The sequence below is a fragment of the Octodon degus genome, unplaced genomic scaffold, assembly GCF_000260255.1.
Source record: "Octodon degus isolate 3935 unplaced genomic scaffold, OctDeg1.0 scaffold00040, whole genome shotgun sequence".
Taxonomy (NCBI): domain Eukaryota; kingdom Metazoa; phylum Chordata; class Mammalia; order Rodentia; family Octodontidae; genus Octodon; species Octodon degus.
Genome location: NW_004524616.1, coordinates 1,301,168 through 1,316,137, shown reverse-complemented (window position 1 = coordinate 1,316,137; position 14,970 = coordinate 1,301,168). Strand labels below are relative to the sequence as shown.

Here is a 14,970-nt window from a genome sequence, read left to right as displayed (position 1 = left end):
TTAAATTTTATTTATTTATTTATTTGTGTGTGTGTGGCCAGCTCAGCCCACCAGGGGGCGGGGCTGGCTGGCATGTGGTGCTGGGGGATTGAACAGCGGTCCCTGTGTTTTGCTAAGCTTGTTCTAAGTAGGTGCTTTAGACCACTGAGCCATCTCACCAGCCCCCTTTATTTTTATTTTAAAGTAAAATGAAGAGAATAGTAAATAATTTCAACTTTTATAGGCTGCAAAAGACAAATACCGTGAACTGGCCATAGAAGGGATGCACAGAGAACTTGTGTTCCGGTTTATTGAAGTTCAGACCCTTCTCTTGGCTCCAATCTGTCCACATTTGTGTGAGCATATCTGGACACTCCTGGGAAAGGTACTTATATTGGTGTAAAGTGTTGTGAGGGGCTTTATTTTGGCCTTATTAATTAAGTGTTGCATTATTTACTGTGCTTGTTTCGGTTAAGGGAAAAAAAAACTGAAAGTAAGCGTATCTTAGGAATAATACTAGATTTGTCATAATTATTTCAATAGGTTAAAACAGCTAAATAAGACAGGCAAATCATCTGTGTGCCATTATTTGTATATGTGCAGTATACATATTTTGAAAATATGATCATGTGTGTAATTGTCTACCTAATTTTCATCTCTTAGGAAATGAAATACATTTGTTTGGGTGTTTTTGGCTGGCTCAGCCTGCCCTGAGGACCAGGATGGCACGGTATATGGTGCCAGGGATTGAATGCGGTCCCTGCACCTGCTTAAGCTTGCCTACAGCAGGTGATTAGACTGCTGAGCTATCTTGCCGGCCCCAGTACATTTGAATGTATACAAAATCATTGTTTTTCCAACTGCTAAAAAAATGAAAATATTGAGAACAGTATAAAACAACAATTATAAGCTGTTTATAAACAAAGATAGGAACACATATTCACATAAATATTCTTGTTTTATACAAAATTCCTGGCATGTATAGGACTGCATATTCAGGGATATTATATTAGCATTCTTTTTTTTTTTTTTTTTTTGATGGAACCAGGGATTGAACTCAGACCCTTGCACTTGCTAGGGAAGCGCTTATTCTATTGAGCCATCTCCCCGGCCCCAAGCATTCTTATTCTGAAGATAAACTCAGTATTTCTTCCAGGCTTACAGATAAATAGATTGGCTGGTTTAATAACTCCTTTCCGACCTTAATATCCAGGTGCTTCTGCATTTTTCATGCATGAAAGATACAAAAATGGACTCTATATATTGTGTAGATACACTTCTAGTATTGGCTGTATTAATAGATTGAGAGTGTGCATAATTTATATAATGATTAAATATAGGCAGATTAGCATTATGTAAGTTTCTTTGAAAGTGAGCATATGTGTGTGGGTATTAATATGCTTGTACAAATGGATGCTACTTAGGAATATGGAGTCAGACTTCACAGCATGAATTCTAGGGAACATTAGATCAGGGGCGGTGGAGGTGTGTTATGTGGAGTCAGGTTTGAACTTTGAGCACACATTTACAGATGGAGGCGTGGTATAAAACTAAGCAAAAACTGTATAATAGTTGTATTGAACAATTGATTTCACTGACTCTTTGCTTTTGTTTTTTTACAAGTCTGACTCAATCATGAATGCTTCATGGCCTGTGGCGGGTCCTGTGGATGAAATCTTGATACACTCCTCACAGTATCTCATGGAAGTAGCACATGACCTTAGGTTACGACTCAAGAATTACATGATGCCAGCTAAAGGGAAGGTGAAGTCATTTTTTAAAAAAGTCATTTGAAGATTATTCCTTAAAAATAATTAAATGACTTTTTCATTGTCACATGTTTGTAGTGTGTAATGATCACACATTGTGGGAAGTTGTTACATGTATACAACACATCATAATTCTTTTTCACATAACATTTAACAGTGATGGAAATTAAGATGTGTAGTGTATATCCCCTGCTAATATAGTCCTATATGAATTTATTTTTTGTGGAACTGAGGATTGAATCTGGGGCCTTTTTACTAAGCTGTGTACAGTGTACTCGGATATTTTTATATTTTTGTTTGGAAACAAGGCCTTTCTGAATCTCTTAAGTTCTTGGGCTGGGTTTGAACTTAGCATCCTGCCTCAGCCGTCCAGTGTGCTGGAATACAGGTGGATGTCATCATGCCTGGCTCTTGTATAATTTTAAATATTAAAGCCTTTGATAGTATTGGGGTAATATTTTTCTCATTGCTGTTTTTTTCCTATTATGTAGAAGACTGACAAGCAACCACCTCAGAGGCCCTCACACTGCACCATCTATGTAGCGAAGAGCTATCCACCTTGGCAGCATTCCACCCTGACAGTTCTGCGTAACCACTTTGAGGTGATGCTCTCAGTAGGCTTCCCTTAACCATGTTGTGTCCTGCTTGTGTTGTTTTTATTTTTAGGATGTTCACAATATCAAGGGAAAGAAGATAGGCAGCTTTGTTTAATTCCCCTAGGCACGGAACGTCCTTTGTTATTCTTGGTAGCTTATAAGTGAGTGGTAGGAAAAGAGCTGCCATTTCTCATTTTTGAAAATAAAAGTAGATCTAATTGTATGTTGATTTTTCTTATATATATTTAAAATTATGAAGCAAAAGGATAGTTTGCCTTTTGAATTTGTTGTGGCTTGAACAGTGGGATTCATGAAGCTGTAACACTATATTTGAATCTTGGTTCTTGAGTACTTGTTTTTCTTTTCTGAGATAGGATCTCACTATGTAGTCCAGGCTGGCCTTAAACTTGCTGTGTAGCTGAGGGTGGCCTCAAACTTGTGGCAGTCCCCCTGCCTCAGCCTCCCGAGTGCTGGGAATACAGGTGTTTGCCACTATGTTTGGGTATAAGCATTTATTTTTCAGTAAATAGAAATGTTGCTATTTTTAATTATTTTTTTTTTCTTTTCAAAGTTTTATTGATAAACATATAGCAATGAGACAGTTTCAAATCAAATCGAAAGTACAGTTTCAACAAATAATACACTGCATATATTCTTCTTAGTGGTTAATTGCTGTACAAGATGCAGACTTGTGATCCTACTTACAAACACCATTAGAACAAATCATTCTATTCATTAAGAGAATGCAACTGTATATCTATCCCAACCACTTTGAATACACAGATACAAAATGGACATTCATAGTTATATCCCAATTTTTTTAAGTTCTGTTGTTGAATATTATAGGTGTGTAAACTCAGCAAAATATTCTAAAAGAGTCCAGTAGCCCATAATAGCATTGGGTCTTCTGTTTAACTGGCAATGTCAGAAATTATTGACCTGAGTCCCCCACAGCTCAACATAACATTTAATTATTGATAACTAGCGATTCTTGTTTTTACATTTGTGGTGACAATTTATAAACAAGAGCATTCAAAAATAGGTACTGTATAAATCTTGTATAATAGTTCTATAGCTTTCCTTTTTAATATGTCTAATGAAATGCTTTTAGAAACCTGAAGGTAAGATCTTTCTGATGGTCAGTTTCTTAGCAGGTAGGATCTGATGTTATAATCCCAGAGACTTACTATAAGAAACACTAAATATTTAGTGCAGTGCACTCAGTTTTCTCCTTTAAACTAAAAAGTGTGTATATTCTAAATTTAGAGAGAGAATTCCCTTTTACCTTGTTCCATTCACCTTTCACTCCCTGTGCTGCTAGAGATGTACCACCCTCTGGTGAAGGCCACTGTTCTGTCTGACTGGCTTCCGAAGGGTCCACCTACAAGCCTGGGTTATCTTTTAAACATTTTTCTCCACATTTTTTCCCCTTTCCCACTTTTAGGTCAACAGTGGAAGATTGCCTGATAACAAAGTCATTGCTAATGAACTAGGTAATATGCCGGAATTGAAGAAATACATGAAGAAAGTGATGCCATTTGTTGCTATGGTTAAGGTAAGCAGTTGTGTGGTTGTGATCCCCTGAGTCATGGTTAGGTAGCAGAATAGAGAGAAGGAAAGAATCCATGGGGGCAGTCAGCCCCTCGAAATCTGCTAAGTGGCACCTTCCAGGAAGTGGTGAGAAATGAGCTCTCAGGTTCTGGGTTGACCTTTGGAATTGTTGAATATGTGAAAATATGTACTGTGATAGAAAAACTGACTTAGAATTGCCAAGTCAAATTTCTCTCTCTCTCTCTCTCTCTCTCTCTCTCTCTCTCTCTCTCTCTCTCTCTCTTTCTCTCTCTCTCCTATGAATTTAGGTCAGTGTCTACAGGGTGTACAGGATCTCACTACATAGATCACACTGAGAGTGATTCTCCTGTTTTCAACCTCCCAAGTGCTGCGATTACAGGCGCATGTCATCATGCTCAGTCTCAATTGTCAACTCAGCATGTCCCAGGGGCGGGACCAGCATGGCAGGCTGGGGATTAACACCCCCCCCCCCATCTGCCTAAGCAGGCACGTTAATTTGCTGAGCTATCTGGCTGGCCAGGCTAGGGTTTTTCAACAGTGGCTCTGCTGATATTTTGGCCCTGGTTAGTTTTTGTTGTCAAAAGAGTTAGCTTCTTTAGGATCTCACTTAAATTTGAAGAACTGGGGCTGGGGAGATAGCTCAGTAGAATAAGCGCTTGCCTGGCAAGCATAGGGTCCTGAGTTCAATCCCTGGTACCGCAAAAAAAAAAAAAAATTGAAGAACTGTCAGATCATTGAGTGGTAATATATATATTTTAATACTATTAGTAATTTTCTGTATAAATTAGTGGTTTGTAAATTTTGAAAATGATTAATCTGAGAATATGAAAATGGCTAAGTACTTCTTATGGCATCAGAAACAATTTAGATGGTATCTTAGTCCATTTTTTTCTGCTATAAAAGAATACCACTGACTGGGTAGTTATTATTATTATTGTTGTTTTCTTTTTATGGTTTTGGGCATTTAACCCGGGGCCTAGGCAAGCATTCAACCTCTGAGCTACACACCCAACCTAAGAATGAGTAATTTATAGACTGTGGAAACTTATTTTCCTTATAGTTCTGGAGGCAGGGAAGTCAGAAGCACAGTGCTAATATCTCACAAGGAGTTTCATGCTGTCGTAACGTGGTAGAAAGGCAAGTGGTGGAGCACTTGGGATATGGAGATAGAGAAATCATTTGAGTTCTTTTTTGTGAGGAGCCCACTTCTGTAATGATAAAGGTTATTAATCCATAGCTGGTGTCAAACAGAAGCAGTGGATAGGTACTTTCATGTGAATGTAACGTGTTTAGACCATAGATCTATGCTTGTGCACTTGCGTTGCTAATAGCACATTTTAAGTAGCAATTATTGAATATTCAGGAAGATTAAGAATATTATTTTTTGTATGCTGTAAGATTATGAGTAACTGTAGTATGACTTTTTCTTGGTATTGGAGATTGAACCCAGGGCCTTCCTACAGAGCTACATGCCCAGCTTTTTTTATTTTTATTTTGAGACAAATTCTTGCTAAGATGTTTAGGCTGGACTCCAACTTGAGATCCTCTTGTCTCAGCCTCCCTGAGTGCTGGGATTAACAACATGTGCCACACTACCTAGCTGAGCTCATACAATTTAGCCAGGAGGGTAGATGAGCAGTGATAAGATACAAGGAAATGCTATTTGGCACTCTGGATGAGGAAAGGTTCCCAAGGTGTGATAAAGGGGTTCTGGGCCCAGGGATAATTCCTCATGGCTCAAGCTGGTCAGGATTTGCTTTGTAAGCAAGAGGCAGGGTCCACAGAGCAGGTAGGGGAGGAGGCTTACAGTGAGAAGTAGCGTGGACAAGCATGCAGGTCCTGTGGTAGCAGAGGAGCCTCTGAAGCATGCCGTGGGCCACACAGAGCCTCTGGTTCCTGGGTTAGATTGAAGGAAGGCCAGCCTGCAAGTATCCTCATGGGGCTGTGTGGCCCCCGGCCTGGGCAGCTCCCTCAGGAACCCTTCTATTTATATCGCTCCCCTTAGTATCTTTGGAAATTTTTCATTTGGTGTTTTGGAAAATTTAGAATACTTAAAAAAGATTACCTGACATGATATTTTCTTAACATCTGATTGTCAAAGCAAATTCTTTGGGCTTGTATATTAAGGCAGTCTAAAGAATGATAAAAACATACTTATTTTGTGCCTTCTAGTCTTTTCAGTGTTCTTAAACCTTACTTTAAGCAATAATTGTTTTGAGCTAATAATTTCATTAATGAGCAAACATAAGCACGGGAAATTAATCCAAGGCCTTTCCTTTCATGGCCGAAATTTAAAGATTTTTATTAATTGAGAGAATGAGTGATTTGGAGGGAACATACTCTTTTCTACATACTATCATTTGCAGCCCTAGGGATTGACCCTAAAGGCATTTTGCCGTAGAACTGCATTTTGAGGCAGTGTTGTTGAGCTGCCCAGGCTGGCCTTAAACTTTTGATCACCGTGTCTTAACCTCTAGACTAGCTGGGATTACAGATGTACATCATTGTGCTGGTCTTTTCAACATATTTTTTCATGTGTTTTTGTATTTCAAAACTATCTTGACTGTTAGGAAAACGTGGAGAAGATGGGGCCTCGTGTTCTGGATTTGCAGTTGGAATTTGATGAACAGGCAGTGCTTATGGAAAATATAGTTTACCTGACTAATTCCCTTGAGGTGAGAAGAACCAGAGATTGTAATAATTATTCAGTTGTAAGCCATAAGCAAGTTCTTTTATAATAAGCTTTTTTATCAACTTCATCTTGTATACTTAGTACTGTTGCCAAATGTATTAGTCAAGATTATTTCTGAAATAAAAAGAAAGGGGATATAAAAGTTACAGAAAGAAAAAAGTGATCTATCATCTTATTTCATTTATCAGTTATCCTGTACATAAAAACTAACTGTATTGTCTAGGTATTCCCTCCAGTTGTCCTTAAGGAAATGTAGAGAGGTTTTATTTAAATGCTCCCGGAATCTTCCATATTGTAGAGCGTGTGAGTTGCTTCTTACCTCCTTTTCTTTTAAACCTCAGCTTCACAGAATCAGATTAGTTATAGTCTGTGGTTCATGATGTTTTATCAGTCACAACTTCATTGTTAGATTCTAAAAATGCTTTCTCTCCAACAATTTAGGCAGAAGGAAAATAATTTGCTCGAGAAATATCTGTTAGAGGGGATGGGGAGATGGCTCAGTGGCATAAGCGCTTGCATGGCAAGCTCAGGGGACTGAGTTCAATCCACAGTTCCACCAAAAAAAAAAAAAAAAAAAAAAAAAAGTTAGAGAAATCAAAAGATGGTTCTGGTGATAAAATAAAAGACTTAAATTTAAAAAAAAAATCAAGTTTACAGTTTGATTAAAATTGTTTCATAAAAGTGGAAACAGAAGAAAGTTATTTCTACATGAGCATTTATTTGATTACTGTTTTTCTGATGCTGAGAACTGATCCAAGACCTTGTGTTTGCTAAGCTTGTGCTGTACCATTGAGCCGTGCCCCCAGCAGTTGAGCATTTTAATGAGAGTTAATACTGAAATTCAATATTAGCAGTTATCTTTTTAAAAAATATATATGTATATCCAAATATTTGTATATATTCACATAAGCTAGAAAGCTCCTTGAATTGTTTCATTTGGACAAGTGAATTATATTTAGGATCATTTTTTATTTAGGCCAGTGTAGTATACTGCCTTTCTTAGCTTTTCTTCCATTTATTTAAGTAGAAGCCTTTTATTCTTAAATGGTAAATTTCTGAACTTCTGATTGTCTGAGTAGAAACCTTTTATGCTGATTTACTTTTTTCTCATGTGGCAGACATAGATTTCATTATAGAAAAAGATAAATGTGACTAAATAGCAATACTGTGAAGCATCGAAGATGAGTGTTAAGTGATTATAGATTTCATTCAGTGTTTGTATGGAAAATAAGACTGCATGTTAAGTGAGAACCTATTTTACTCTTGATGAAATGAGGTGGTAATTAATTTCAGTCTTATGAAGTGATACTAATCACTTCCATTTTTTCCCCCTCTGTTTAGCTAGAACACATAGAAGTCAAGTTTGCCTCTGAAGCAGAAGATAAGGTCCAGGAAGACTGTTGCCCTGGGAAACCACTTAATGTTTTTAGAACAGAAGTAAGTTGAAGAAATCCTACTAAGTCAATGCATTTTAGAGCTAAAGAAGACCTTGAGATCATTACAACTAAATCCATCATTCTAAAGATGGAAGGAAATCCAGAGAAATTAAGTGAATGTTATCTTCCAGGTTATAATTAGAAATGGGATGAACTTGAGGTGTCATATTCTGTTTGTTGTAAGACTCAACTTTTCCTTTCTTACTCTTTGTTAATGCTATCAGATATTAAATAAGTGGTATTTTTAAAATATGATTTTTATAACTTGTTTTTTTTTTTTAAGAAAGGAAAGGTTCATTTAGCTCACAGTTAGTAGAGGTTTCGGTCCATACTTGGCTAGATCTAAGGCAAAGTGGGACATAGCAGAAGGCAGTAGTTCACAGTGGCCAAAAACAGCAAAGAGCAAAGGGAGGAGCAGTGGTTGTAGCCTATAACTGGGTTTTTACTTACAAAAATACAATAATAATTGAATTGTAAAACTTTTTTAAATAGTAAAAAGAAACTTTCAAACTTCAGATGAGGGGCTGGGGAGATAGCTCAGTGGAATAAGTGCTTGCCTGGCAAGTGTAAGGTCCTGAGTTCAATCCCTGGTGTGTTATTTAAGGCTTTTTGGTGTAAGCCAGCCTGATGCAGCATCTGAAGTTATGCTGGAATTGGTTTTTTCTTATTTTTTTGACCATTATTACTGAAGATAAAATTATTTTGGAGGTTTTGGAGATTTTATTTAGTCACAAAGGATCTAGTCAGATGGGCAGCATTTGGCAAAAAGTAGTGTCTTTAATGTGGAAGACAGCATGGCATAGAACTGGGTTTGATCCTTGCTCTGCTACTTACTCTCTGTTTAACCCTGGACTCATTGTTTAATCTTACAGAGTCTCATTTGTGAAAAGGGGTTCAAAATAACTACCTTTCTAGGTATAGAGCTATATATCTATAAAGAGCTATATATCTATTCTCAGTACAGTGCCTGATGTGTGGTAGAATTTCATGTTAAGTGGAGTAGTCGTGGCAGAGAAATGATGGTAGTTGTAGAAGAGAAAATGTAATCCTTGTTATTGTCTTATTACTATTGATGTATGCAAATGCCATCATTTTTACCTGGGCATCTGCTTATAAGTTTTAGATTGATGACTTTTTTTTCATATTTGAATATGTCTTGCTCATGCTTGCAGAATAGCAGGATTAGATATGGCCTTCACTGGGAATTAAAATTGTAACAGCGATGATTCCATCCCTTGGCAGTATTCAGGTTTAATTTTCTACAACAATAATTTACTCTTCTTTTTCACAGCCTGGAGTGCCAGTTTCTCTAGTAAATCCCCAGCCATCCAATGGTCACTTCTCAACCAAAATTGAAATCAGGCAAGGGGATAACTCTGATTCTATAATCAGGCGTTTAATGAAAGTGGACCGAGGAATAAAAGGTAAGTAGTTTCTCTAAAACTTACATTTGGCAGTAGCTTATGGATTTGAAGAATTCTAAGCAGAGGGGAGAAAGAAATGTAACTGTCTTACTTAGGAACAGCTTTGTGGTACTGTGGAAAGAGTTTTGGGCTCAGAATCAGGAAACATATTTTTGGGACATGGCTGGTTAGCTTGGTGACTTTGCTATGTCACTTAAGCTCAAAAATGAGTTCTCTTTCAGTGATGTGAAGGCATTTGATTAAATACTTTTCTAAGACTCCACTTGGTTCTAAAACTGTAATAACTTTTTTGCCTTTGAAAGATGATTCAAAATTATGGGACATAAGTCTTTCATATTCTAAACTAGCTTGTCCAGCTGGGTCTGTTCCTGGGAAAGAAGAGAAACTGAATGAAAGTTCTTGAGTTTTGTCATGTATTAGCTGTTTAATCCTTTTACAACCTGTAACATAAAAGGTATTGTTATTTTCCTTGTACAGCTAATGAAATGGAGGTTCAGAAAAGCTAAGTAACTTCCAAAATTCATTCAGCTAATAATTCTTGCACATGAAATTGCATTCTATTTGATTCCAAAGCTCAGACTTTTTCTTCTAAGCAGTGTGCTCCTGGTAAAATATGTAAATAGTCTCAGTGTCGGATTAGGTCTGCATCTTGTGTGATTGGAGTCAATGTAACAATTTATGACTTCTTTTTCATCCCTAAGACAGATCCTAGGCTGAGCAGAATGCAAAGGGAGTTAGTGTATCTTTGTGTTATTTTTCTTTTGTATGAGGACAAATTAATGTTGACATGCTCTGTTTTTCTTTTTTCTTATATTATTATTATTGTTGTTATTATTTTGCTGGGTATCAAAGCCAGGGCCTTGCTTATATAGGTAATTGCTTGGCTAAAACTCTAGCCTTTTTTTTTTTTTTTTTTCTCTTTTTGATAGTAATCAGTAGATTATACCATTTTCCATCAGTATAAAAGATTTCTAAAAAAGGTGTATAAATCTCAGACAATTTGTGAGTCTCTATTGAAGATAGTAATATCCTATTGAAATAGTAGATTTGAGTTCATTCCACTATGTGCTTTCCATTCTTTTGCAGGGTTTACTTCCCTTCTGTGGACATCTGTTTTGGAAGTTTGAACCTGTATATTAACACATCTTGATTTTTTTCATGCTTTTACCCTCCCTCCCCACTTTTGTCTCTTGGTCTTCTAGGCGTCCTTTTTAATTATGGTGAAATGCACGTAATATAAATCTTAGCATTTAAGTCAGTTTTCTGTGTGCAGTTCAGTGGTATTATATTCACACTGTTGTACAGCTATCACCACTGTACATCTCCAGAACTTTTTCATCTTCCCAAACTGAAACCTTACTCCTATTAAACCCTAACTCCCCGTTCTGCTTCCCCCTGGCCCTGGTAGCTATTCCTTCACTTTCTGCCTCTGACTGGTGCAATCATTTACATTTATACTTTTTCCTTTAGATTAGATACACTTCTGTATTTTTTTCCCTTATTTTTAAGAGATGGAGTGTCACTTGCCCAGACCCACTGTCACCTCCTCGACTCAGAAGTCCCCCCTCAGCCTCCTGAGTCATTATTACTGTAGGCATGCTAGCATACCCAGTAGCATTTGTCCTTGTGTGTTGAGTCTGTTTCACTGAGCAAAGTATCTTTAGCCATTCAAAACTGGATATCATGGAGTGGTAGCTTCGTTCTTGGAACTTGCTACAAGAAGCAGAACTTGGAAATCGGGGAAATATGAATATATAGGAGGCCATTTTGTGGCTTACCATACCATATTGCATATTTTTAATGACAGGAAGACTTTTTTTTTATTTTTTATTTTTTTGCGGAACGGGGGATTGAACTCAGGGCCTTGGGCTTTCCAGGGAAGCGCTTATTCCACAGGAAGAGTTTTTAATAGGAAGAATGTAAACATACCTAAATACAGCATTAAGTAGGCTTCAGGATTATACTGATACATTTTCTGGCTCTTGTCTTTTCTCAGGGGACCCCTGGTACAGTTCCAATCATGTTATACTAGTGAATAATATTATCATACAGTCTTTTAAGTTGATTGTTAGTACCTGCTGAAAATTTTAGAAAATGGATTAAAAACATTAGGTGGAGTTTGAAATTGATATTCCTCTAAGAACCTACAGTAGAGACCTGACCTTGATCTTCTTCCAAAGGCTCTTAGGATCCTTAGATATCTAAGGGGCTGAGTAGTTTGAGTATATGAGATGGAAAAGGAGTTAAATTCAATAACATAGTTCTTAGACTGTCAGCTGCAGTAGCTAGCAAGTCATTCAATTAGTGCCAATTGTATTGAGGGTGATTATGATCTAGGTCCAGGAGGAACTAGACTAAAATATCACTTCACTCTGTAAAGGCCACTGAGCCACTGTTTGATGATAATGATTTTAAATTACTCACAACCATGCACATATGAACTAATAACTTGGAGGTGAAAGGCTCCATTTCACATTATCAATCCCCAGGGACTTTCAATCACTCTCATCTTTTCTCTAAGTGCTTTAAATCTTGGGTAGCTGCAGACTTAAATTTCAACATTTTCAATGATAAGAGAAGTCTGAGATAAGATAGTAAAACCACTAAAAAAACTCCCAAGAATATATTGGCAGTAATGAACCACCTGGTGAAACATCAAAGCAATTGTGTATTGTCACTTAGAAGCCTGATTTGAGTATTAGGTTTATTTGAAATAGCTTGATTCCGTATTGCTTAGGACGACTTTTTTTTTTGTGGGGGGTGGTGGTTATATATAACATATAACAGGACTCATCACTGTTTCTGTAGCAAATTATTTGGTGCCACTGATATGCAAATTGAATTGGAATAGCTGTTGAAGTGAATTGTATTCTTCCCCAAAATTAGATCATGTCTGTCATGAAGGCTGTGCCTGCTCCTTTTGTATTTTAAATTTTAGGGATTGTGGAATGTCTGGGAATAAATTGTATGATCTCTGCAGAGACTCTCCAGAGATGGTCAGGCATGGTTTGCTTTGACGGTAATAAGCCCCATGATCTGTTTTCTATACTTGTGGTCCTTTAGTCTTTGTTTCTTAGATAACTCAAGTAACTTGTAAACTCCCGGTATCACTGCTGGATGCATTAAAGTCTCCTTTTATCCCTTATCCCTCTTGTGCTAAGTTTCCTACTCTCAAGGCAACATGAGAGAGTATAGCTCGTGGACCACCCAGGGATCTATTTTAGAAAAGGATGCAAGTAATTCAGAAAATATCTTGCATTTCTTTGGGTCGTGTTAACTAGCCATTCTACATTTAGAATGAGATATAAACCAAGAACCAACATTTGTAGTCATGTTAAGTGTTTTTTCCACTATACAAAAGAAAGCCATTTGATATTGGGAAGTCACAGAATTGCTCAGGCAAATTTCTTCTTGGCTCAGTTTTTGACAGGGTTACAGGGTTGATGGATCATAAATTTGTTCGTGGGACAAGTGCCTTTTTTTTTTTGCCAGGAACTATCTTAATTTGCACAGGGACGTATCAGGAAAATATCAAGTAGGGTAGCATTGGAGTTCAAAGCTAAAATTTCTAAGTTATGCCCTTTCCCTCTACTCTCCCTCTTCTTTCTTGTTTCTCAGCAACTTGTTAATACATACACTTTCATCTTTTGAGCAAAACAAGAAATGGGTAATAGGATTTCTTAGAGTAGTAATTATTTTTCCAAATGTATCTCTAAGAAAAGTGGCATGTGTTGTAAGATTAATGTATTTGAAGGAGCACAGTAAGAAAAGCAAATTTTAGACTTTGCTATTTTGAAGAATGCTTACTTGACACACATAAACAGTACTTTATGTAAAGGCTGGAGAGGTAGGTCCGTGGCACAGTGCCTGCTTGGCATTGTGAGGTCCCCAAGAAAAGGTACTTTATGAATCATAGTAGATCACATAGATTGATGCTCAAAAATACACTTAATTTTATCTCTGATTTGATTTACTACTCCAGGAGATATGTAATGCAGAACTCTGGTAATATTTTTTTTCTCTGTGTTTTATTTTGTGTTTTTGAGACAGGATCTCCCTATGTAGTGCAGGCTGGCCTTGAACTCACTATGAAGCTCTGGCTGGCCTCAAACTTGTGGCAGTCTTCGTGCTTCAGCCTCCCACGTGCTGGGATTACAGGCATCTGCCATCACGCCCAGCTTCTGACAGTGTTTGATTTGGGTAAAAAGCTGAACAGGGATGAAGGTTTATTAGAGTTTGACTTTGCACCTGAGTTAGGTCCTATTAATCTGATGAGATAATTTTTGCTTATATATGACGACCAGTGTGCTTGCATTTAAACTGTCAGGCTCATTCAGGAGTTTAGGTGTCTGACAATAATTAAATGCTTGTATTGATATTCTTTTTTGCTGTAGACCTTTCCAAAGTGAAACTGATGAGATTTGATGATCCAGTGTTGGGGCCTCGGCGAGTTCCTGTCCTGGGAAAAGAGCTCACTGAGAAGACGCCCATTTCTGAGCATGGTGTTTTTCATGTGGATCTCACAAGCAAGAAAATTCATCTCACAGAAAATGGGCTGCGGGCAGATATTGGGGATACAATTATCTATCTGGTTTATTAAACTCATACAACCTGGAGATTTGCCAGAGTCTAAGATATTATTACTCTGAGAACCTACATAGATTTTATTTCTAACAATCAAATTCTGCATGTCATCATAACTATGCCAAATAATCTTTGATTCTTAGACCTAATAAATTTTTTCTCCATCTTTGTGTCTGTAAGAAATGGTTTTTACAATGTTTTTATTTATTTTTTGGTACAAATTATTGCTGCTTCCTAGAAGCTTCTAGTCTTTACCACAAAAAGTATCAGTATACTTTTTAATGAGATACACTTTATATTGTTTATGAAGTCTAGGAAGTGTCATAGCTTTTTATATTAAGTAATTAGCTATATTTCTTACTTAACAAAAAGTAGTGAAATAGACAACTAGTTTTATTTTTTAAATAAATTATTTTAATCTTTTTTTTTGGTACAGAGTCTTGCTGTGTGGCTGCAACTTGTAGTGATCCTCCTGTCTCAGCCCCCCAGAGCTTGGATTATAGGTGTGTGCCACCGTGCCTGGTTTCCATGGCCAGCTCTGGGGCTGGCATGGCATGCAGTTCCGGGAATAAAACCCGGGTCCTGCACTTGCCAGGCAGGTGTTTAGACCGCCAAACTATCTTCCCAGCCTGGGTTTTTTATTTTTTGGTAGGGGATCAAACTCAGGAGTTTGTGCTTGCAAGGTAGGCTCTAGTGCTACTGAGCTATCTCCCCAGCCCTTTTGTTTTTTGAGGTAGGATCTCGCCGTGTAATTCAGGCTAGCTGTGAACTTGCTACGTATCCTAGGCTCACAGTGATTCTTATGCTTCATCCTCCTAAGTGCTGGGATTATAGGCATATGCCATCATGTCTGACAGAAAGAAATTCTTTTATTTTTTATTTTTTTCAAAATTTTATTGATAAACAGCAATGAGACAG

At 37.2% G+C, this 14,970-nt stretch overlaps 1 protein-coding gene across 1 annotated transcript in view; it reads left to right on the top strand.

Moving 5' to 3' along the window:
- Lars (leucyl-tRNA synthetase) overlaps positions 1-14,077 on the top strand; it is a 72,275-nt gene extending 58,198 nt beyond the window's left edge. Inside the window, exons 25-32 of the mRNA XM_023715332.1 lie at positions 224-364; positions 1,603-1,743; positions 2,240-2,350; positions 3,789-3,899; positions 6,487-6,591; positions 7,950-8,045; positions 9,336-9,468; positions 13,863-14,077. Coding sequence (XP_023571100.1) covers positions 224-364; positions 1,603-1,743; positions 2,240-2,350; positions 3,789-3,899; positions 6,487-6,591; positions 7,950-8,045; positions 9,336-9,468; positions 13,863-14,068 — 1,044 coding nt within the window. The 3' untranslated portion in view covers positions 14,069-14,077. The remainder of the gene's footprint in view (positions 1-223; positions 365-1,602; positions 1,744-2,239; positions 2,351-3,788; positions 3,900-6,486; positions 6,592-7,949; positions 8,046-9,335; positions 9,469-13,862) is intronic.
- The last annotated feature ends 893 nt before the right edge of the window (positions 14,078-14,970 follow it).